The 25144-nt window shown below is 42.6% G+C and overlaps 1 protein-coding gene across 22 annotated transcripts in view; it reads left to right on the forward strand.

The window, feature by feature from the left end:
- Nucleotides 1–25144, forward strand: part of LOC119844474 (ABI family member 3 binding protein) — a 411236-nt gene that overhangs the window by 206913 nt on the left and 179179 nt on the right. For all 22 annotated transcript variants that reach the window (XM_043511028.1, XM_043511059.1, XM_043511093.1 and 19 more), the window contains one exon: nt 20369–20550. In XM_043511028.1, coding sequence (XP_043366963.1) covers nt 20369–20550 — 182 coding nt within the window. The remainder of the gene's footprint in view (nt 1–20368; nt 20551–25144) is intronic.

The raw sequence follows: 25144 nt of genomic DNA on the forward strand, positions 1-25144 counted from the left end.
GCAGTGGGAGGTTGAGGCAACTCGCTTGCCGGCCAATTTTGCACAGCCAGACAATGGGGCGATTAGAAGAGCACAGCAGGACGCGCTGCGCATCAGAGAAGCTTTGAAAACCAATTTCATGACTGGCCTACGGTGTGACAGTTGTGTTTGTTTCTCCTTGATGCTACCCACTCCCTTTCTTGATTCTAATTGCCTGTAAGCCAACCGCCCTCCTCCCCTTCGATCACAGCTTGCAGAGGAAGTAAAGTCACTATTATTTCAAAACCATGCATTCTTTATTAGTTGATTAAAAACACAGGGAGATAAATCACAAGGTAGCCCGGGTGGGGTGGGGCAGTGGGGGAAGGAGAGAAGGACAAGGCCACACTACAAATCAAAATTGAGGATATGCCAGCCTTCTGCTGCTTGGGCAATCCTCTGGGGTGGAGTGGGTGGGTCCCCAGAGCCTCCCCACTCCCGGCCTTTGTTCTTGGGTGTCTGGGTGAGGAGGCAATGGAACTTGGGGAGGAGGGAGGGCAGTTATACAGGGGCTGCAGTGGCTGTCTGTGCTCTTGCTGCCTTTCACTCATAAGATCCACCAAACAGCAGAGCATGTCAATTTGCTCCCCCATCAGCTTGAGTATGGCATCCTGCCTGCTCTCATCGCGGTCATTGAATGCTTTCCGGGACTCTGCCATTGTTTCCCTCCACGGATTCAGCAGGGCCCTATCAGTGCAGGAGGACTGCATAAGCTCTGCAAACCTGTTGTCCCAAGTACCTTTTTTCCCGCCTTCTAATCTGGGCCAGCCTCTGGGACAGAGTTGATAGGGGGCGTGTTGAAACATTTGCACCTGCAGGAGGAGAAAAGGGGAGGGTATAAGTTTAAAAGATACATTTTAGAGAACAAAGGGGAGATTGTTTCTCAGGGAAACAAGCAATTCAAAGTACACAGCACATGTTGTTTCTGTACAAGGTCACATTTTGGCTTTTACACTGAGTGTTGCCAGTTTGGTGTGACTGCATCACACGTGGCTGGGCAACAGCATTCAGCTTGCAGGCAGCCATGGTAAGCCGTAGGGGCACACGGGGTTCTGCTTCTTCCACATTCATTACAATGCTTTCAAACTGCAGTGCTCTCTTTTCCCATACCAAGCAATGCCTGGTGGGTTGGCCATTTAAAAGGGGGGCCTGTGGTCTCTCAGGGATAATCGCCACACACGCACACCCCACCCTGCGCCCTTTAGGCCAAATGCCAACAGGCCAGTGTGGATGGGTTTTCCCCCACCCCCACCACATGGCTCTGACCCTTTAAGCCAAACGCGAACAGACTTTTCCTGTAGCTTTATTGGACCCGAATGCATCCCAAGTCTTCAGGGCAAATGAATCAGAAAACACACTTTCTTTTAAACCCTGTATTGTATCTACAAAGGTACACTCACCAGAAGTCGAGGTCCCGGAGCCTGCCTTGGCAGGGGGTGGAGGGTATTGGCTTCAGCGTGATGAACAGTTCCTGGCTGCCAGGGAGAACGGATTCACCACTTGCTGCCTGTGCACTGTCCTCCTCCTCCCACTCTTTCTCCTCCAAAAAAATCATCCTCCCCGCTCTGTGAGAGTCCCCCCTTGCAGGTGTCCATGGACAGTGGTGAGGTAGTGGTGGCGTCTCCCTCCCCCCAGAATTGCATGCAGCTCATCATAGAAGCAGCATGTATGGGGCTGTGAACCGGAGTGCCCGTTTGCCTCTCTAGTCTTTTGGTAGGTTGCCTGAGCTCCTTCATTTTCACATGGCATTGCTGTGTGTCTCTGGAGTAGCCTCTGTCCATCATGCCCCGGGAGATTTTCGCAAAGAAGTTTGCTTTCCTTTTTTTGCAACGGAGTTCTGCCTGAACAGATTCTTCTCCCCAAACAGTGATGAGATCCAGTATCTCCTGCTCGGTCCATGCTGGAGCTCGTTTGCGCATCTGGAACTGCATAGTCTCCTGTGCTTGTGGACTCTGCATGGTCACCTGTGCTAATCAGGTCGCCACGCTGGCCAAACAGGAAATGAAATTCAAAAGTTCCTGGGGCTTTTCCTGACTACCTGGCTAGTGCATCTGAGTTGAAAGTGTTGTGCAGAGTGGGCACAATGGAGCATTCTGGGATAGCTCCCAGAGGCCAATACCTTCGAATTGCGTCCACAGTACCTCAAATCCGGAACAGCGATGTCAATTTTAGCGCTACTCCCATTGCTGAGGTGGAGTACAGAAACGGGTTTTAAGAGACCTTAAAGTTGACAAAACTGGTTTGGTTGTGTGGACGGATTTAGTTTTAAATTGATATAATGCAGCTAATTTCGATATAATTGTGTTCTGTAGACCAGGCCTAAGCCAAGCCAGGACCCAGGGTTCAAACCCTGTTGCTTTGCACATGCAGCTCCCCTCTCGCTCCCCCAAATTTAGATCCTGGGAGTCCTCTAAAAATGTCTCCATCATATGGGCCAACTTTCTTTGTCTTCTCTATCCCAAGAATCTCCAATCGACTGAAGGGGAAACAGAAGCAACTCCCATTGGTATAGTGCAGCAATTTGATGAGTCAGCACTTAATCCTTCTATTATTTTCTGACTGCCAAGGTGCAAACACGCGATCAGAGAGCCATTTGTGTTTTCAATTGACACTGACCAGAAGCAGCCTTTTACAAAGCGCTCTGCTTCATGGTCACGGGAGCATAACCAGATTTTGGTAAATTTCTGGAGTGAGGTCAGCAAAACAGTGGATTTTGGTAAGAGTACCAGGAATAGCCGCCCATATCGGCAAATAGAATAGAAGCTGGCAGCATTGCAAATATACTCGACTGGTGGCCAGTGCAGGGAGTAGATTAAGTGTCTCAAGACTGAATACAGGAAAATAAGGGACAGAACTGCACCTCAGGCAACTTGCTGACATCATGTCCGTTTTATGAGGAATTTGACTAGGTGCTGGGCTCTGCTCCTAGCCCGGAGCCAGCAGTAGTGCATGATGACCCTGTCAGCCGGAATGGCACCCTGCTGGCCCCAGAATACTGGTTGGGGACTGATGGGAGCCAGCAACAGGTGCAGACAGAGCCAGCGAAGTGACTATTGCTGAAGCCAGTCGCACAGGAGGCTCTGCTGCAGGAGCAGCAAAAGCACATCCTGCACCCATATTCAGAGGAGCTCTTTGATGCCCCTCCACCCCCAAGAAACAGTCTGCTGCAGTGCCTGCAGCAGACACAGACAGGACAGAAGCTGCCGTAGAGCCTGGTAAGTTTCTGGCTCCCATTATGTTTGTTAATATAGGAAAGGGAGGAATTTCCATTGTATGAACCAATGCAAAAGTTATTAGAAGCCCCAGCTAGCAGCATGGATCTGCTAATGGTGGATTGTGTCTCAGTGGGGGGCTCCCTACCCCCTCCTCACCTTCCACCACAGGGAATTTAAAATGGCAGCCGGGAAGTGCAAGCAGTAAAAATTCCTTGAAAGGGTGGATATTTTTCCTGGAAATACCTGTTGGGTATTCCTGCTTCTTAAAAATAATATTGCACTGTGTGATGGGGCAAGGCCAGATGGCTATGGAAGATTAGTGGGAGATAGATATATTAGCTCCAGGCTAAACAAATCCCTGGTACCAGGATAAGTGAAATGGAAGCTGCTCCTGGTCAATTAAGGCACCTGGGGCCAATTAAGAATTTTCCAGAAGGCAGGGAGAAGGCTAGGTTGATTGGGACACCTGAAGCCAATCAGGGGCTGACTGAAACTAGTTAAAAGCCTCCCAGTTAGTCAGGTGGGTGTGCATGTCAGGAGCTGTGGGAAGAAGTTGCGCGGTTGGAGAGGCTGAGTAATACACACCATATCAGGCATAAGGAAGGAGTCCCTGAGGTAAGGGTGAAGTGGAGCTTGAGGAAGTGAGGGCTGTTGTGGGCGAATTGTACATGTCATGGGAATTGTACATGTCATGTTTCTAAAAGGTCAGCTACTATAGCTGATACTATTAGGGTCCCTGGGATGGAGCCCTGAGTAGAGGGTGGGTCCGGGTTCCCCCCCTTTTGCCCCCTGATTAATCACTGAGACTGGGAGACAACAGAGACTGTGCAAGGAGGGATAACTTCTCCTCACCTCCCTTGCTGGCTTATGATGAAAATGGCTCAGTAGACTGTGACCCTTGTCTCTAGAGAAAGAAGGGTTACATGGAGGGTCACAGTGAGCCTCTGAGGCTAGCGAAATCCACCAGGAAACATGGGACCCACGGAGGCAAGGACAGAGCTTTGTCACAACTGCCATACCTGTAAGTATGCCGATCCGTAACTACTCAGCGGTATAATGAGCTGCCTGAAAACCGTGAACTGGATGAGGGTGGGGAGAAGTGGATTTCAGGTAAAGGTAGCCTATGCAGTCCATAGTTGATGAAATAATTTGTGCCAGATTTGACTGGGGTTTGAAAATATCCAGAAACATGCCAGGGTTAGGGGAGGGGATGTAAGGGGGATGCCTATGAAACTCTTATGTTGGCATGCAGTCATAACTGGCTAAGCCGTATGGAAGCTAATGCAGCATCCTGATGACTCTCTGATGAATTCTGACCCAATCCTGGGGGCTGATAGATGCAAACTTTTCCAGAAGCAGGAACTCCAGGTAGGTACTCAAATTTTGGGGAAGGGCATATTTTCCATGCCATCTTGGGAGCTGCCCAGCCCACGCCACTCATAGAAGTGCTGTTCAGTCATTGTACGTTTGATTATTTTGGTTGCATACACTGCAGATTTCCCACTGGCAGTTTGGATAACATCTCCCTTTGCCAGTTGGGCACTACAAGAACAGTTATGTTCTCCAAAATGTGGACTCTGCATTTTTTTTTATTGTGATTAACCAGGCTGTGTCCAGAGAGCTTCTGTGGTCTGAAGTATCCGTCTCACAACTTAGTGAAATTTAATTTGGAAAAGTAACATTTTATGTCCTTGAAATTCCATGAGGATTTTTTTCTGTGCTTATACACTGAGGTATGTGAGACAGTAACCCACTGTGTCTTGTCCTAGTCCAACCCCAGTACCTCCACAGCCCACCTACACTGCAGTACAAGCCTGGCCCAGCATACTTTCATGGACCATTCTAAGTGTTTCCCTAAAAAAAGGATTTTGTAATGTTAGTATAATAAGGCCTGCCTATTCTTCCCCCCAGGTCTATTGTTGCAGAGGTATACGTTTCCAGAGTTTTTAAGGAAACATTAAAGAACACGGATATAACCTTCCAATAAACGAATAAAGTAATTGACACTGGCAGTATTCTTTTCCAAAACAAAATCTTTTTATTACTGTAACTATTAATCCCTAATACAGTGTATTTTAAAACCCTAAACAAAACGCACAATTCCAGACACAAATCCTTTATTGCTAGCTAAAGAGCATTCAAAATACAATGGCATATGATTCTAAGCAAAGCGATTGGTTACAAATGGCCAGTTTGTAACAAATCATTGACAGCGGATCTTAAATTTGCGTTTAAGTTTTACATAAGATACAATTAAAACAGGGTCACACTTAAAGCATACACATATTAAATATGTATGCTAAATTATACTACACTAAAAACTGGCAATTTTTATAAATTAAAAATTATAAATAAACTTACTTTATAAATTAATTGGTACCCGTTTAAAATCACTGTTGCTGCTTTATAAATTCTTTGGTATTTTTCTTTAATCGCTGTGGCTGTTCCGCTCCTGGTCAGCCAGCTTTGTTATGCTCTGGTTTTCTTCTCTCTCTCTCTCTCTCTCTCTCTCTGCAAAACTTTTTTCTGACTTCTTTCCTTTAGCTTTCCTCACTGGTTTCCCGTTCTTCCATCTGCTCCCGACTGAATCCCACCCCCCACCCCCCCGCGACTCAGACTTCAACTCTGAAACTGGCAGCTGGCCTTTTATGCTACATTGTGGCTCTTTCCTAATATACCTAATTCTATTCTTAGAAGCAATTACCTCACTCACAAATGCCCAGTATCAACCATTACTTCAGAGCTCTGATTAACAGCTCTGACTTTCTAAACCAGTTCCGAGTGGGCTATGACCAGCTAGCTGTGCAGTTAACTGACCTCTGTCACCCCTTAGTGCACATGCTCACTGTTGTCCTTTACCTCAGAGCTGTGATTCTGCTGATCCACACACACATATATACTTGGCTTTTTGCCAGGGCACCATTTTAGAAATCCTGGGTTTTCAACTGAGCGTGCTCAGGGTCCATATCAGGGTTGAGTGACTTTTGTTTATTCAGAGTAAAAATCAGAAAAATAAAGGGGAGACTGGAGAATTTCTATAGTAATACAAGAGGAAGTGTTTCTGGGAACTTATGGTTTGAAGTTCTGGACAAAGTCAACAAGCAGGTCCAGCACCAAAGACAGACTTGTGGCTAGAGTAGGGTGACTGGATAGCAAGTGTAAAAAATTGGGACAGGTTTGGGGGTAATAGGTGCCTGTATAAGAAAAAGCCCCCAAAATCGGGACTGTTCTTATAAAATCGGGACATCTGGTCACCCTAGGCTAGAGGCAGGAGGAAAGGCAGAAGCTGGCTGCACAGCTTGAGGACAGGGTTTCAGCATGAGAGCAGGCACTTGCTTTGCATTTCCTGGAACAGGAATGGCTGCTAAAGGAGGAGGACAGAGCTCAACAGAGAGAATTGTTTAAGCAGCTGATATCACTAATGGTCACAAGTGTACCAGCCCCTGCGGAATTGTCCGTACCACGGTCTGTGTCCCCTGTGCGAGACCCTGGGATTCAGTCCAGAAACAGCTTAGAAAGCTCCATGGCTCTGTGGCCCATGTAGTTGGGTCGCATGAGTGACTAGCCAGGACAACTTAACTCCATGCAATCCTCTGTATTTCCTCCCTCCTCTGTGGATGTCTCCACTACCCTCCCCCCTGCCAATTGTGCAGCAAACTGGGAAAGGAGAACAGGGAACATACCATGGTAGGGAGTTTCTGTCTTGCACATGGCTGACTTGTTTGCACTTGTTCATGCACCTTTTTGGTTGCTGCTTTTTTCCCCTGAAAGGTTCTGTTGTTGTTTTGGTGTGGTAATGGCAGCTGGCATGCCTGGCAGTGGGTGAATGTTGTACTTTTCTAATATACAGTGGTGCAAGTAGGGAGTTACAGTGCACCATACCTGTAAGATATTTATAGTCAGTACTCCATACCAGAAAGACACAGGAGGAGCAGAATGTGGGGTTGCCGGCCCAAGTCCTTCCATGCAGCAGTGTGCCTGTGTCTCCTGTCTGGGGTCTGTACAGCAGCCCTGCTGGAGGACGGGGTGGTTGTGGGGTGGGGTTGGGGGCAGTACAGCCATGCCAGAGGAGCTGCTGGTGTGGGGTTTTTTGCCACTGCAGTTCTGGAGAGCCCTGCATTCAGAAGTCTCCAGCGCAGCGGGAGGATGGAGCCCACCCACTCCCCCCAGGTAATGTGGGATGGATCATGGGGAGGAATGGGGAAAGTGTGGGTACCCTGGGCTGGGATGGAGGTGGCTATGCCCTCTTCTGGAAAGGAAAGCCACCTAAAGAGAGACACATTCACGAGATTGCCATCAAAAATAAAATCGCTAGTCAGCTTTTGGAGCTTCCCATGGGGATCAGTAAGCATCACATGACTCTTCGGCTCAAGCTTATTAACAACCAATATGCCACAGTCATCAGTGCATATGCCTCAACACTTGATGATGAGGAAGACAACAAGGAGCAGTTTTACAGAGCTTTCAATGCAGTCCTCACAGCCACACCTAAGACAGACAAACTCATCCTCCTGGGAGATTTCAATGCCAGAGTCAGACGGGATTCCCAACTCTGGAGTGGCACAATAGGCAAAGAAGGGGTGGGAAATGTAAACCCCAGTGGTATTCTCCTTCTCAGCAAATGTGTGGAGCATGACCTGCTTATCACAAATACCATCTTTAGGCAGAATAACAAATTTAAGACCACCTGGAAACATCCTCTGTCGAAACACTGGCACCTCCTTGACTATGTTATAGTCATAGCCCAGGATTACATTGATGTCCATATAACACGAGCCATGAGAGGTACAGATCACTGTTGAACAGTCTGTCAATTAGTAAGATCAGTCATGTACCTGCTGCTCACTCCACCACACTACAAACACCCAAAGACTAATGAAAAGCAGTACGTCAAAGCAAGACCAAGCAAGACCAGTACGTTCGAGACCAAGCCAGCTGTGAGACGTTCCAGCAAAACCTGTCTGAATAACTCTCTAACATCTCAAACTTGTCAATAACATCACTGACATTTGAGAGCACTGGGATTGACTTAAAAATGCCATTCACAGTGCATGTGCTGAAACTATAGGGTATTCCACTCATCAGCACCAAGACTGGTTTGACGAAAACAATTAGGAAATCCTAGCATTAATTCAACAGAAAAGAACTGCATTCTGTAGCTGGCAAAATGATTCCTCCAACCAATGAAAACATGAGGCTTGTCACCTGCTCAAAGCCGAAGTCCAAAGGAGTCTACATGAATCAAAAATAAGTGGAGGCAAGAGAAGGCCTCTGAGATTCCGGGTTTCGAAGACCAGGATGACATGAGAAGCTTCTTTCGAGCAACAAAAGCTCTATGTTGGTCAAGCTCCAAAGGCCCAACCCCCTTACATTCCCAGGATGGATCCACCCTCCTCCAGGAGAATGTAGCCATTCAACAATGCTGGAAGGAGCACTTTGAGAGCCTAGTAAACTGCAAATCCATGGTCTGTGAAGACACCATCAAGTCTATTCCACAATGCTAAGCAACTGAACACCTTGCTGATCCCCCATCTTCTGAGGAAGTCCATCGTGCCATCACAAAGACAAAAAATCACAAGGCACCAGGTCCAGACAGCATCTCAGCTGAAGTTTTTAAAGCTGGTGGAACAATTATCAAGCCCAAATTTTGCCAACTCCTTGACAAAATCTGGACCTACGAAGAAATTCCACCCAGCTTTAAGACTGCCAACATTGTTACAATATTTAAGAACGGGGACAAACCTTTGTGCGAGAACTATAGAAGTATTTCCCTCCTAGTAGGATCTTTGCCCGGATCCTACTAAACCGCTTTCTCTCCCTTGCCGAGGAATTCCACTCTTCCCCATTTACCTTGCTGTGATCGTGATTCTCATCCATGACTCCCTCCCTGATGGAATCGGGGTTGAGTATTGTATGAACGATACACCTAAATCTCTAACATCTCAAAAAAAAAAATCTAAGATCATGAGAATGCAGATGACTGTGTCATGCTTGCACACACCCACACAGAGGCACACCTGCAAAGTATCCTAAATCTTTTTGCAGATGCCTATCACAGCCTGGGTGTCTCTCTCATCATCGGGAAAACCAAGGTACTCTACCAGCCCTCAAACTACTCTTCGTACTCCACAAATCACCATCAACGGAGAACCCCTGGAAAATGTGGACCATTTTCCATACCTTGGCAGATCCCAAACAGCCAGAATTCACACAGAAATTGAATACAGGATCCGTTGTGCCAGCACATCCTTTGGAAGACTACTCAAATGAGTCTTCAATGATAGGGATCTGCATACAGGCACCAAGATAGTGGTGTTTACAAGGCAGTTGTCATCTCCATCTTTCTCTATGGGTGTGAGACCTGGGTAACCTACAGATGACATTTCAAGTGGCTGGTGTGGCTCCAACAGCGCTGCCTCAGAAGAATTCTCAGGATCAGCTGGGAAGACTGATGCACTAACAGCATTCTCTCTTCAGTCAACATCAGCAGTATAGCAGCACAGGTCATGAAACACCAGCTCCACGGGGTTGGCCACCATGTACGTATGCCTGACACTTGCCTCCCAAAACAAACAACTTTTCTCTCAGTTAAGTCATGGAGGGCAGCGGAAGTGCTTCAAAGACACACTCGGAGGCATCAACCCAACAAACTGGGAGCACTTGGCATGGAACAGAACACAGTGGCGTCACCCCATACACCAAGCCACAGCTCACTTTGAGGAGAACAGACGTGCTCATGAGACAGAGAAGCGACAAAGGAGGAAAGAAAGGGCACAACAGTCCAGCCAACAACTATGTCTCCTCCAAGATAACACCTGTCACTTCTGTGGGAAAATCTGCAGGGCACAAATTGGGCTCCTCAGCCACTTAAAACCCCACCAATGAACCTCCTTGGCAGACATCATCCTTGCATTGAGGGATAGTCAAAGATGATGATTTAATATACAGTATATATTTCTATAGTTCCAAGCAGAGGTCAAATTCAACTGTATATAGTGTAGTAGTCTCCAGTAAATAAACTAAAATTGCTGTCCCGTGAGAGCTTACAAGGTTTACGATCTCACAGCTATAAAATGTTAAAACGAAGTGTTAAGATGTCACATTCATATAGAAAAATTGCAATAGATATAAGGGTGATTCACAGACATTTCCCAGGTGCAGGGCTAGTAAAGCCAATAATCTCTTTTAGAAAAAAGCATTTAAAAGTAGAGCTTTTGGAAAACTCATAATTGGAACAATTTTCCAACTAAAAATGCCCTTTTGCTAAACTGAAATTTCCCACGAGAAAACCTAAATTTTACTGAAAAAAATTCAATATACTGTCAAGAAAAATCCAAACAATGGCTCCATGGCTATGTCCGCCTGGAAGGGTCTTCTCAATTTCACTTTCTCCCAGTGAAATTAACAGAAGCTTTCCCGGAGGGCTACTTCCCTTCCTCCCTCCAGCTCTGGGAGATGGTGAGGCAAAAAGCCCCACGGTCATAGCTCTCTACCTATATGACTTCTGGAGCTGGAGAGGTGTTGATGGTGAGGCTGAATACCCAGACTCTCTGCCTGTCTGGATCCAGAGCTTGCAGGTGGGAGGGAAGTGGGGAGACAGGGAGGTTGAGTGCCCATACTCTTGGACTCTCCAGCAGCCAAGCTGTAAATCTCTTCCCAGCGGGCTGAAAAATTTCATTGCAGTTCATCTGAAATGGAATTTTTCTTTTGAACCCCTTCCATGAAAAACTTGGTGTTTCTAACGTTTTGTCTGGTTTGAGGTGATTTTTCCCCCCAGAAATACCAGGTTTTTTTGCAGAAAGGGGTTCACTTTTTTCTGCCAACTCTGTTCACAAAGTTATCCAATAAATAACTCATTGATACCGTTTTAAGAAGTATCAAAGTAAATATTGTTCAAGTGACTCACCAGCATCAGCTTTTATTTCAGGTGCAGGGTGACTTACTTTACAAAATACGTTTTTGAGATGTTTCACTGTGGCACATTCTAGCTAATATCAGATTTTGAAACACACAAAGCTAATCATCCGTGAAATGTTAAGATTCCTGTGCAGTGGTTAATCTCTGTGCTGGTTGGTTACGTGCGGTGTGTGGTAAATGTCATTTCTTAGCAAGAGATGTGCATCAGTGTCCACATAAGGAGTTTTAATTTCTACCTTTGAATGATCTGAAACAGAGTCAGTGTTCTCAGTCTCAAATTTTACCATCTGACAGATGTCCGAATGGACATTAAGCTGTTATACAAATGTTGCATAATATAGGCTAGTTGCTTTGGAACCAGCTACTGGACATTGATTTTGGAGATGGAAAACATATGGTAAAACATGAGTTCATTGGCCAAGTTCATCCATTGCGTAACTCTGTCAACTTCAGTGGAATTACACATTGGATGAATTTGGCCCTGTGAGTAGCTGGCATGCTGGAGTATTGAATGAGTAGGTGCTTTATTCCCAGGGACATCGTTGACTTTATTGGCATTGTTTTATTACTTCCAGTGAAATTTGCATTCATGTTCTGCAGATACATGATGTTAATCACAAGCCAAATGAATACATATTTGTACACTCTGTATCCATATTGACAGGAACATTATCTGTGCCAGTTCTTAGTATTGTTTTCATATTACTGCATATTCCTCCAACCTTTTTCACAATTTACCAGATTAAGGATTTGCTCCATCAGGGAGCTGAATGCTTCTTGCAAGGCTATTAGTGCCCTCAATGCCCAGAGAAGCGATAGAAGATGCTCAGCATTATTTAGGTGGCACTCAGCTCTTTGCAGGGTCAATCTCTAAGGCTGTGATCTACATGAAGTGATTGAAAAATTTTGGTCACTGCCTTAAAACTGTAGGGATGTACGTAGACAATAGCATTCATTTAATGTCTTAAATGAAAAAACCTGCTAATGCGGTTTTATGGTTACCCAGTTATACATTACCCAAAGTCAGGAAGTGCTAATGTTAAGGTTCCACCAGTAGTGTTAACTCAGCCACATGTCACATCCCCTATTTTTATGGTATACAAGAGGTCACTCTGTGGAATAGAAGGGGAGGTCAAAGGTGCCTTTCTCTCCCTTCCTTTTATGCTCCCCAGGCAAGTGCTAAGCACAACTAGTCTTTGTACATTGGGCAGTGCAAGGCCCAGCTCCTGTCTAGTGCCCCTGGGGATACAAGCCATTGTCAAGATTTAAGGGTGTGGATGGGCTGTGGTGGAGCTGGCGGTTCAAGGAGGGGGAACACGTTGTGTGAGCAATATATTTACTCTCCCTGGAGGTCTGTGAAAGAGTCTCTACTGTGATGCAACCCTTCCTGAACATCCCCCACTGTGTCAGATCAGCTCCACACCATGCCCAACACAAACCAGTCCCCAACAGACACAGTTTGATCTTTGATCAGAAAAATAGGAATAGAAAGTATTATATGCACCAAGGCTGAGTAAAACGCTCTGTGAGAAATTTGCGTTTCTTAAATTTTTGTTTGTGCTAATAACTGTGTTAATATTGCATCTGCAAGAGATTTTTTTCTCTCATTTAATTTCCTCCTAGATATTTAAACAAGGAGGGGGTTGGAGGGGGGGCGGGGAGAGGAACGAAAAAAGATCCAGAGCATTTTGTTGCCTCATGGAGCATAATGGTTCTGCCAGCATTACCAGCAGGGCTTATAAAACTCTTTAAATCCAAATAGCTAGCTGAACGTATCCAGCTGTAAATATCTGACAGTGTTTTTAAGTGCACAGCTAACAACTTAATTTTCTACTGAAGATACTCAGTCCACTGTTGTATTTTCATACTCAGCAGAGTTCCTTGATGGAGACTATTAACACACTGAGTTTGAAGTTTCAAAAGTGTTCAGCAACTTTTATGTTGTTGCTTTGGGAGAAAATATGTTGAGCATTTGTTTAAGCAGGGGAAAATGTGCTTGTTGCTGTTCTCTCATACTATAAACAATTGAAGTCTTTTTGCTAAAAATTTTAGCCAAAAAGGTGAATGTTTTAGAATGGCCATGTGAAAATAGGGAGTTACACTGGGAACTGCTTTGATACTTTTTGCCTTATATATAGACCGTGTGGCTCTAGCGCTGTCAGAGAAAACTGACTACTGTAACAGAACAACTATGTTTCCCAGGGGAAACTATATGTATACGCTTGTCAAATAAAAGTAGAGTAAAATAATTTCTCTAATCTTTGTTATATAAATTGTAGATATTGCAAGTAACAGCTAGTTTAAGAGAAATCAGGCACAAATGTGATATAATTCAGTGGTGTATTTTCAAAATGTGACTACGTTTCTTTGAACAGAAATTTAATCACACTGAAATGACCTCCATTTGTTTAATATTACACTATTTTATGGCCCAGACCTGAAGAGGTCTGTGTAAGTTCAAAAGCTTGTTTCTCTCACCAACAGAAGTTGGTGCAATAAATTGCCTGATCCACTTTGTCCCTCTAATTGGGCTCATGGCAGTGAAGTCATTGACTATTGGCGCATTGGAAAGACAATGCCTTTCTGGCTGAATCGAAACGGTTTGTATGCATGTTTCAGAATGTATGGCCTACTCCAGCTCCCCAAAACAGTTGCAGAGCTTGTATTGGTAGAAGCAAAAGGGGGTCTCTAGATAAAAGGAACATATTTCAGACCACTTGGATGTATTGTATGTACTCTTTTGAAATGCTCGCTACTCAGTCATTTTATGTATTAGGTATATAAAGACTGGGACTAAGCTAAGTATTGCATAATAGAGGCCTCAGTCTCTGGTGTTTTGCATCTTGTGGAGTCATTCACATTCTGTATTCACTGAGTACTAAAGAAGTGTAAAAAGCCTTTTAATCACAATGGAAATGTTTTACACTCTCTTTTCACAGGTGTAAATGACTCCACAGTTTGCAAGGCAGAGGACAATCAGGCCCAAGAGATTTTCTTTGAATGAAGAGGTGTTTTTTGTCCTCTTTGCTTTCTTTTTCTCTTATACTATTGCCTTCAATGGGAGCTGTGTGCATTTTTCCCAGGTCAGAATATCACCTTGCTGATGGGAATTTCAAGAATGATCACTTCCTGGATTTTTAAAAACCTATGTATAGGAAGGCCACTTTGAGTAACCCCAAATGAAATCAAGTTATTAAATCAAGTTATTAAATTAAGATTGGATGTTTTTTCCAAAGATACGTTCTAGTTCAAAAGAAATTATTTTGGGGAAGTTCTGTGGCTTGTGTTATACTGGAGGTTGGACTAGATGATCACAATGGTCCTTCTTGGCCTTGGAGACCATTAACCTGACTAACATGCTGCTGCTTGCTCTTAGGCTGTATGTTTCTTTACCCTGCTTATTTTCCTGAGGAGCTGTATGCATCATCAAGCTGTCGACTGACTGCGACAATACTTTTCTTCTGTTTACAGCTTCTGTATTTTGTACTCTTGCGGCGCCTGGGCTTTTTAGGTGCCTGGTTTAGTTGTTCTCTGATGGAATGGAATATCTATGTAGGTGGAGGGTGAAATGCCTCTTCCTTGCCCCCTGCCCTCCAAGAGATCTGTTGAAGTACCCTATTTAGGTGCAACCCGAGACCTGGGAAAATACTGTCTGAGAGATTCATTATTATGGGGCATCAGAAGTATCATAATGTATTCAGTTGGAATACAAAACTGAGTGAACCCTGAGATGTTTTAAGCAGTGTTGACTGAAACAGAAATAGATTTTCTGGACACAAGATATGGTATTTTCTGATTAAAATGCACCCTCCAAAAAAGCAAAACTTATCCCAGAGTTGTGAATCTAGCAATTGTGGGTGGGCAAATATAGACAGATTTTTAAACAGTAACAAACCTGCTCTGAAATAAACTCCCACCTAGTATGTCTCTTTCTGAAAGCCCTGATAAAGGGGAGGGAGGTATGTCTTCTTGCTGATTACAAATAAAACCAGACTTTGCAACAGTGGTTGAAGTATTATCTTCAAATATTACAGGTTCACACAGGGAAGAGCCAGGAATTTGTGACAGCTACAGTAATGTTTTGTTTGAATTATCCATTGCTGTTTGCTTTGTATTGGGGACAGCAGTACCACCAAAGGCTGATCTCAAGCTTTATCCTGAGAAATACAGTAGTGTGCATATACTTAGCTGTTAAATACTGATAACTTTCTACTTTTTTCTTTTTTTAAAATGATTTACTGATCGGTCTTCCCTCCACCCCAATTCCTCTCCGAGTCTCTTATTTTTGAAGGGAGGAGGGAATTTCAGTAGGGATGTATTTAAAATACAAACCCAAAATTCCTACTATTGGGGGGTGAGGGGAAGTATGTGTGTGTGTGGGCAGGGGAGGGGGAATGGAATGCTGCAAAAGATTAAGTAATATATATATTAACTACTCTTTGCCCCATTGTTCCTGCTTAAGGGGTAGGAATAACTTGTAGGGTGTTGGGGCTGTGTACAGGGAGCAATACTTCATCTGTGTGGCTGCACAGGTGTATGTGTACGCGTATGTACTCCACACACACACTTTTCTGTGGAAATGCCCCCATTTCACCCCCTCATCCTATCAATCCTTCTGGACCCAGTGCTTAATTTGTGCCAGGGCTAAGCCCCGGCACCTCTAGGCTTGGTAGTTTATAGCTCTGGCACCTCTGTGCTTGCTGTATCAGTTATGAATGTAAAAAAAAATTGTTTGACCCTTGGCACCTAATTGCTTGAGCCCCAGCACTTCTTTCATTACAAATTAAGCATGCAGATCGGCAGTGTGGTCTCCCAATATCTTTCCAAAAAGACAAAATCGGGGTTGTCAACTTCTGTTGGAAATTCCAGTGCAAAGCCTGTAGGTTTTCTTTATGCATGTGTGTATATCAGTGGTACAAGGAAATTCATAGAAGTCTAATTTTATTGCATACAGGCCTTTTAATTGTGGTTGCTGATTGCCTGATTTTAGCTAAAACAAAAAAATTATTGAGGGGGGGTAAAAAGATGAAGGAAAGAAATGAAAATGACAATTAAATCTTCTTTGACACTGGGGCTGCCATCTCTGTCCTGTCAGGATTAAGGGCTAATTTTTAAGCAGCAAGGGTCCCTGGGTGAAGGGCAGAGGACCAACAGAGATGGAGAAAAGTGGGAAATTCTTTCCCCCATTCTAAGAAAGTTTCTGCTGCTGCAAGGATTGTGCCTGGATAGTTCCTTTGACGCCATCCTATTAATCTGTCTGCTACACTATCTCTCCAATTCCGATGGCTGATTTAATTAACAGCATATGTGAAGAGAAAGCCCCAGGCCACAAGAACAGCAGATGGCAGTGATGGTCTTCTTTGTCAACTAATTTCTTAAGTCAAACACTAGGGACTGGTGAGGGACAGTTATTCCAACCCTCTCTGGCAGTGACACCTCTGCCCTTTACTTTTAAATACATTGGGCCAAAATGCGTGTGGGGCAATCAAGTTAGTGTACCAATTAGTAATCTTCTCCCCTCTCATGAGTTAACTTGCTGTGTGTTCTGTATGTATTGTTAAAAGGAGAAAGAATGGTCCAGTGGTTGGGGTGCTACCATAAGATTGGGTTCAATTCCTTGTTCTTCTGCTGACTTCCTGTGTGACCTTGGGCAAGTCACTTAGTTTCTCCGTGGCCCATCTGTAAAATGAGGATAGTAGCACTTCCCTACTTCACAGGGGTGTTGTGAGGATAAATATGTTAAAGATTGTGAGGTGTTCAGATACTGTGGTGATGGGGATTGTATGAGTATCATAGATAGCTACTAGTGTTTTAAATGTTCTGAAGATGAAAATAGCATTGGTTCTATAAACCGTTGTGGGAGTAAGACAGCAAATGAGTTGCAGGGAATACAAAATAAATATCACTAGGTCTTTCTAAAATTTGAAAATACATAAACAATTATACTTTGTTCTTACTATTTTTCATTCAGGGATTTCAAAGTGCTGCACAAACATAAATTAAATGTCTCAACAGCCCATGATGACTTGTTATAGAGAAGGCTACAATTTTGATATGATGGTCACAGATGGGAACAGAAAGCATGGATTTAAATAAAGTCTGTGAAATCTTGAAAGTGGCTTGGAAACCAAGCGCATCCAGCACTCACCCCACAGCTGCATGTCTCATCCCGTGAGGGTGGGCCCAGCTCCTCACTGCAGGCATTGTGACCTAGCACCAATCAGGTTAGGCACGTCCACTCCTCTTCAGGGCGGATGTGAATAATACTGTATCCAGATGAGAGTGCAGGAGGAATTTAGGAGAATTTAAGAATTTGAATTTGATGAGGATCTGGGATTTCCCCTGTTGTCTAACGAAAAGTTTCCTGGTATCTAATAACCACAAGCAGTCATGAACATGTTTGTACAACAAATAGGAATACATTTTAGTTGCTAAACTTGTCAGTGAAGTGTATCTAATTCTCAACCCTATCATGAATCCTGCCCACAATTTGCCATCCTATAGACAGGAAACTAGTCAGCAGTTCTCAAAGGTTTGCAATATGACATGCCATCAGTAGACCTAAATTCCCAATCCCATTTAAATCTGTTGAAAAAATATTAACAGTGTGCAGGTTAAACACACAGAAAAAGTCAACCCAGCTCTTTAAAGTTGTGAAGGAAACTGCTGTGAACTGCAGCTTGCCTTTGGGTATATTTTAGTAATGAAATAGAATGTTCTCTAGATTCAGCAGCCACCTTTCACAATAACCCTCGCTACAGCCACTCTGTTGTAAAATTGGCATGGGTGGGTTCATGCCTTGGCTGTGTTATTTTAGGCCCATGAAATAAAGTTAACCAGGATATAATGACTTTAAACTTCAGAATGGAGAGGGGTAACTAGTGGTGTTCCCCAAGGATCAGTCCTAGGACCAATCCTATTCAACTTATTTATAAATGATCTGAAGAAAGGGGTAAACAGTGAGGTGGCAAAGTTTGCAGACGATACTAAACTGCTCAAGATAGTTAAGACCAAAGCAGACTGTGAAGAATTTCAAAAAGATCTCACAAAACTAAGTGAGTGGGCAACAAAATGGCAAATGAAATGTAATGTGGATAAATGTAAAATAATGCACATTGGAAAAAATAACCTCATCTATACATATAATATGATGGGAGCTAATTTAGCTACAACTAATCAGGAGAAAGATCTTGGAGTCATTGTGGCTAGTTCTCTGAAGACACCCACGCAGTGTGCATCAGCAGTCAAAAAAACAAACAGGATGTTAGGAATCGTTAAAAAAGGAATAGAGAATAAGATGGAGAATATCTTATTGCCCTTATATAAATCCATGGAACGCCTACATCTTGAATACTGCGTACAGATGTGGGTCCTCTCATCTCAAAAAAGATATACTGGCATTAGAAAAGGTTCAGAAAAGGGCAACTAAAATGATTAGGAGTTTGGAACGGGTCCCATTTGAGGAGAGTTTAAAGAGGCTAGGACATTTTAGCTTGGAAAAGAGGAGACGAAGGGGGGATATGGTAGAGGTATATAAAATCATGAGTGGTGTAGAGAAAGTGAATAAGGAAAAGTTATTTACTTGTTCCCATAATATAAGAACTAGGGGCCACCAAATGAAATTAATGGGTACAGGTTTTAAAACAAATAAAAGGAAGTTCTTCTTCACACAATGCACAGTCAACCGGTGGAACTCTTTGCCTGAGGAGGTTGTGAAGGCTAGGACTATAACAGGGTTTAAAAGAGAACTGGATACATTCATGGAGGTTATGTCCATTAATAGCTATTAGCCAGGATGGGAAAGGAATGGTGTCCCTAGCCTCTGTTTGTCACATTTGGAGATGGATGTCAGGAGAGAGAGAGAGATCACTAGACCTTTGCAGGAGATTAAAGAGAAATTTGTATTGTTTTCTTAAGATTCCTTTCTTCCTGTGATCTCTTTCTCACCTTTCTTCATACATAATATGGATCAAACCTCCTTAATCAAATCAAAAATTAGATCTGTCTTTTACTTTTAGTGATTTCTGAGTGATTCTTTGTCATGTAGGAAAATATTTTAAATATGTCCTTAAGTTCCTTCTGAAGTCATTTTTCAAATGAAGAAAAATACCACTGGACAGAATGTATGCCTTTCCTGTTGATGAAAATGTTAGACTGATGAGGAAATTAAACTTATTTATTTATGGTATGTCTAACAAGTTTCAGCAGTACTTCAGTTAAAATGCTGCCAAGTATCTTTGCATTGCCCCACAAACCTTGGCAGTAAAGTAGTGTGTATATTAAATATGAGAAGCTATGGCAAACCATGTGAGTTTTGTTCCAAAGTTTATATTACGGTGATTCATACTCATTAGCATCACAGTCGTCATTTTTCAGGATGGGGGTTTGGGTAGGAAAGGAATCTGGCAAATCCTACTGGAATATGTTTTTAATTTCAAAGTTCCTCCTATCTTCCTCCCTACATACTACATTTTAGACTGCAGAAGGTAATATCTCATTTTCCCCATCTGTAAAGTGTGAGCAATAATATTGAGCTTTATATTAAAGCTCTCTGAGATCCTTGGATGAAACGTATGTAAGCCTAAAATACTATTTATTTACTATACTTTATCTTTCTTAAAAATATGTAGGGCCAGATTCTCTGCTGTATTCAGGATCTTCTTGTCAGGGAGAGAGATTACGAGGAGTTGCTTGTGCCTCCCTGATTCCAGGGGCCAGTAGCGCACTGGCCCTGGTTCTGGCATACTTTAGAGAGCACCACAGGGGCTGTATAAAGTAAGCCTGCTGGCTATAGCCAACAAAGGGGCTTGTCTGAAAGAGGAAAATAGTTACACACATTAACACTCTCGCTACACTCACTCCTACTCCCAATGCACCCCCTCTGCTGAGAGTTGCAGGGTGGGGAGGGTGCTTACATAGAATCTGGCTAAGCTGGCTCTACCCCAGCTTGGGAGATACAGTGGCTTTCCCAGCATCTTTGTGCTGCTCTGATGACTCAAAGGAGCTGGAAAAACAAGAGAACTGGCCTTCTGTATAGAAAATCTTTCAGGATTTTCAAGCAATTTCATACCACTTTCTCTAGAAATCCACAAGGAAAACCTTCTTTCATCCCAAATTATATAGATATATGAAAGAGTGGAAAACATTATTTTAAGAAAATATTCATTTGAATTGGTTTCCTTTTTGTGAAGAATAGTTCTTTCATTTCTGTTGAACAGATTTTATACAGTTCGCTACAGGGAAAAGGATAAAAACAAGAAATGGGGTTTTCAGCTTTGTCCAATTACGGAGACAGTGGTGGAGAATCTTAAACCCAACACGCCTTATGAATTTGGAGTGAAAGACAACACCGAAGATGGGATTTGGAGCAAGATTTTCAATCACAAAACCATCCTATCTAGTAAGTACTTAGCAGTATTTCCTTGAACTTACAAATATCTAATTTGTCAGCAAACTTTCTTTTATTCTTTTAAAGTAATCTATTATAGACCAGTTCTTTGGCATGTTGGGTAGTCGATCATGTGAATAAATTCCAGCTCTGTCCATAGCATATTTTATAGGAATCTGTAAAACTTGAAATACTGCTTAAAAAGCTGTTATCTGCCTAATTGAAACATTTTCCATTCAAGTTACAAACAACAGAAGAACATGTTGCAAGTCAGCATAATTGGAACAGTGATGGGACTGGGGCAATTTGAAGTATTCCACATACGACTGCACTGTTGGCTGGAGCCAGCCTTGCTCCGTGTGCCATTAATGGGAATTTCACTGTTTATTTCAAATTGGTAGTAAGTTGGGCAGGGACTGTGTTTTTGTTCTGTGTTTGTACAGTACCTAGTATCATGGGGTTCTGGTCTGTTAGGCACTATCACAGTATACATAGCAGTAGTAATAATAAAGTTGAATTCTGGCTCACAAATAGTTCTCCCTTCACTGAAACATCTTTTCAGTGCTCTGGTGAAAACTTACTCTGATTTGGCCAAATCAAGAGGCTTTGCAAAGTGCACTTATGTATATGCAGTCATGTGCTTTCTCTATATCTCTCAAATGTGTCTTTAGTCAGATTTTCATAGAGACAGCAAATTTTCTGATGAAAAAACACTAAGTCAAAAAATTCCCAAACGGCTCCATCACTGAAGCAGCTCTGTACCACTCTGATCTGGGAATATTCCCCCAGGGTTAAATCTGCCCCTTTTGAATCTCTTATGACTCTGAACCAGTGTAAAAGCAGTGTGGAGCATTGTGTGGAATCTGACCTACTGCTTTCTCTGTTGGATCCCTGCCAAATTCAGTGCACAGGATGGATAGCACTCAGTAAATGGGGGCAGCAATTCAATATTTCTTTTGATTTCCTTCATTTGATGGGTTGCAATATGACTTACTGCACACCATTCAAACCCTGAACACAAAGATGATAATCCCCAGTCATTCCTTCATGGCTTTTCAATGGCTCTCATCACTTCAATGTTTAAGCCTCATAAACATTAACTAATTTATCTTTGCAATACCACTGTAAAGTAGGGAGTTGGTGTTATGCCTGTTTTATAGTGAACAACCGTCAAATAGTAACGACTCTCTGTTGATCTGGGCAGGATTTGAGCCACCAACCAAGGACTCTTATCCCAAATCTTATTTCACTGGATTATGCAAATTCCCAACAAAAAGTAAATCTGAGGGAAGTTGATTGTCTCGTAAATTTTCAAATAGATTTTTCTCTTTATTTGAATAAATCCCAGTTGATGAGTAATTGCACAGCTGATTATAGGAACATCTGTTGCACAATAGCTTTAATTTTATACTGGAAAGAAAGCAAGTCAAACTCTGCACGCGCACACATTTTTTTGCAAACATTTGTTTAAATAAACCACAGATTTGCTTTGCAGGCATTCACAGCCCCTTTTAATTCACTTTCCGCAAACATTTATGTAAGTGAATATCTGATTGAAGTAAAGAGAAAGTGTCGTGAACACTCTTGGAAATATGTATTCAGTATTTCTATTTCAACTGGAAACAGGAAGAATAGAAAGACTTATAAGAGTCTTATAAGAGAGCTTATTTAGGTAAGATTTTCAGTCCAATTTTTGGATGAGATTCAGAAAAACATTGGGCTCCAATTTCAAACGGTGGCCAAGTTGAAGCTTGGCATGGCTCAGGACAAGGAGGGGGGAACTGTGAGGTGGCTTTCCACCACCTAAAAGTCCCCAAGATTCTGGATGGGGACCGTACTGACTCTCAGCATAACTTAAAGCAGCCCCAGAAACTCTTCTAATTTAAAGCAGGCTATCACAATCCTTATAGGTCACTGCAGCAGCCTATAGTAGTCCCATCTCTACAGTATGGGCTCTGAGGGGAAGCACTGGAGGGCCTTTCTTCTGCCTCTGCATCGCCCAGGGGAACCCCCTACGTCAGGGGAATTCCCAGATGCCTGCTTCTACTGAATTTCTAAAGATCCCCAAACACTTAGGGATCTTTATTAATGAAAGAAAGGAACTATGGGACAAATACTGAGAGATGCTTGAGCATCTTCAAACCAGTAGAAGTTCAGCATGATCAGTATCTAAAGACTGCACATTATAATGGTGGGCAAACATCAACACTCCAGACAATAGTATTTATTTAATTTGCTATACCGTACATAACACATATGTGAATGATGTTTGGGCAGCTTCCTTTTATAGCCACTGACCATTTCCTGTATGCAGGGAGAGACCGGTGTTTGCACTTGGTTTCAGAGACTGATTTTGTGCCGAAGTGAGGGATGTTTTCTTATCAAAAGTTGTATTTGATTTGAGTTTTAGGGAAAGAAATCCTAACGTCTATTCCGAGGACTCCACTGTAGCAGCTAAACGTTGGGGAGTTGTCATTGCCATTGCTCTCTGCAGTCTAGAACCCCATAATAGCAAGAAACCCAAGTTATTTAGGAGCCTTTTCAGTGATGTGCTGAGTTAACAACTATCAAAACAAAACTCTGGGGACTAGATAACTCTTTGGGGACAGAGAAAAGTTAACCAGCCAAATCCAGTTTTCAATTCATAATTCAGCAGGATGGTGGGAAAGGAATGGTAAGTGACCAATTCTTTTTTCAAGTATAGTTTATTAAAAATGATGAGCGTAGGTTATTTTTGTCAATACATTTGAAATTATGACTCAAATTACCATCAAGCAGTTTAAATAGTTAATAGTCCAAATGTAATTTGAGTGAACATTTCATACATTTGAGATGATGTTTTTGGAAGAAGAAAGTTCTAATAAAAATACATTGTGTTGGAGATTATGAATAGCATAGTATATTAGAAAAGACCTAGTAAAATGCAATCCAAGGAAGAAAACAGGAACAAAAGGAAGAAAGTAAACTACATAAAAATACCACTCGTTCCATTCATATACAGTGAGATTTCCTGAACACTTAAACAAAGCAAAAACTATCAAAAATGGAAGGAGTTATTGTGGACCTAGTTTCCTACAGAAAATATCTGGAATTTGAAATTCCATGTTGCTTGAGGGTGGAGGGACAAAAAACAAATACTATGCATATAGTGTCCAACAGAAGTACAATCTCTGGAGAAACGTTTGGACCATGAGACTGGTCATGGAGTTACTAATGAAAATGGGAATACAACCTCAGTAAAGATAAACAAAATTGCATGTAAATTTTTTTAATTCCATAACACATTTTATGAGGCACTGATTGAACATTTTGGTTCTTTACCAGGTCTTTTGTGAATAGATATCTCAGTGACCCCTTGTATTAGAATGTACATTATTTTTATATGTATTACAGTAACCCCTTGAGGCTCCAGTTGAGATTGGGTCCCCATTGTTCAAGATTCTATACAAACACAAAATGTCCCTGTCACAAATGCATTCCATTCTAAATAGACAAACCTGAAAAAAAGTGGTAGGGGAAACAGGGGCAAAGAAATAGGAAGTGACTTTTTCAGGGCCATCCAGGAGGTCAGTGGTGGAGCTGAGACTAGAAAACAGGTCTTCTGACTCCTGGTCAAGTGCCCTATATGCTAGACCATGCTGCCTGCAAACTTGAAGAGCTTGATATCAGTGGGAGTTGAGTGCTCACCACTAATTAGGAGGCCCACAGCATCTTGCAGGATCAGGCCCTGGTATGCTGGTATGTGTGGGGAACCTCTAGTCAGTGGATTGGTCAGTGGATTTGTGTAGAAATTTCAAGCGCTAATTTCAAATCAGTTTAGTAATTAGCATAAGTGTACTTTGAGTAGTGTCCCTATGGGTGCTCCACTTCAGGTGCCCATGTGCCTTTGATCAGAGATTTTCAGTAGCAGTACGTTTGTCCCTCACATACATTCTACACATTCTTGCGCCCCATAGGATGCATAGAGCGGTGTGGGCAAAACGCCCTCAGTTCCTTCTCAACTGCTTTCAGGCTGAGAAAGAGCATCAAGTGTGCCTGGTTCACTTACACATAGTTAAATGTAGGGGTTTTTTTCTTAGTTTTTCTTACCTTAGTTTAGTTGTAGTATTTAATTTGGGGGATTGTTGTTAGTTCCCCACCACCCATTTTTATTTTCCTGCCTAAGGGGTTATTCTGGATCTTGATTCTTCTTGGGGATGCCAGTATCCCCAGGCTTTAAGCACTTTGAGGGCCACATTTAGATCCTTTGGGATTTATAAACTTGGATCCCTTGGGATTTATATACCTGCAAATAAAAGAAAATTTAGTAGGTCTCAGACACCTCAAAGATCTTCATTTCTCTAATTTCCTTGGATCCTCTGAACCAATCTCCTAGGAGCTGTAGGTACTAGAAGAAGAGGCTATCGACTGCAATAGTTACCTCATCCCAGCCATTTGTTTCTTCCAAATGCTAGTTTTGATGGTCTGATCATCTACTCTTCAGGAATCTACAGCTGTACTATCCCGCTCTCCTCCCCTCGCTTTTGATACTCTTTCCCATTTCCAACGTGCATGGGAGAAAATAACATCTGACAAATGGGGTTTTGGATGTCATAACATCCATATC

This window comes from Dermochelys coriacea, chromosome 1, assembly GCF_009764565.3.
Source record: "Dermochelys coriacea isolate rDerCor1 chromosome 1, rDerCor1.pri.v4, whole genome shotgun sequence".
NCBI lineage: Eukaryota > Metazoa > Chordata > Testudines > Dermochelyidae > Dermochelys > Dermochelys coriacea.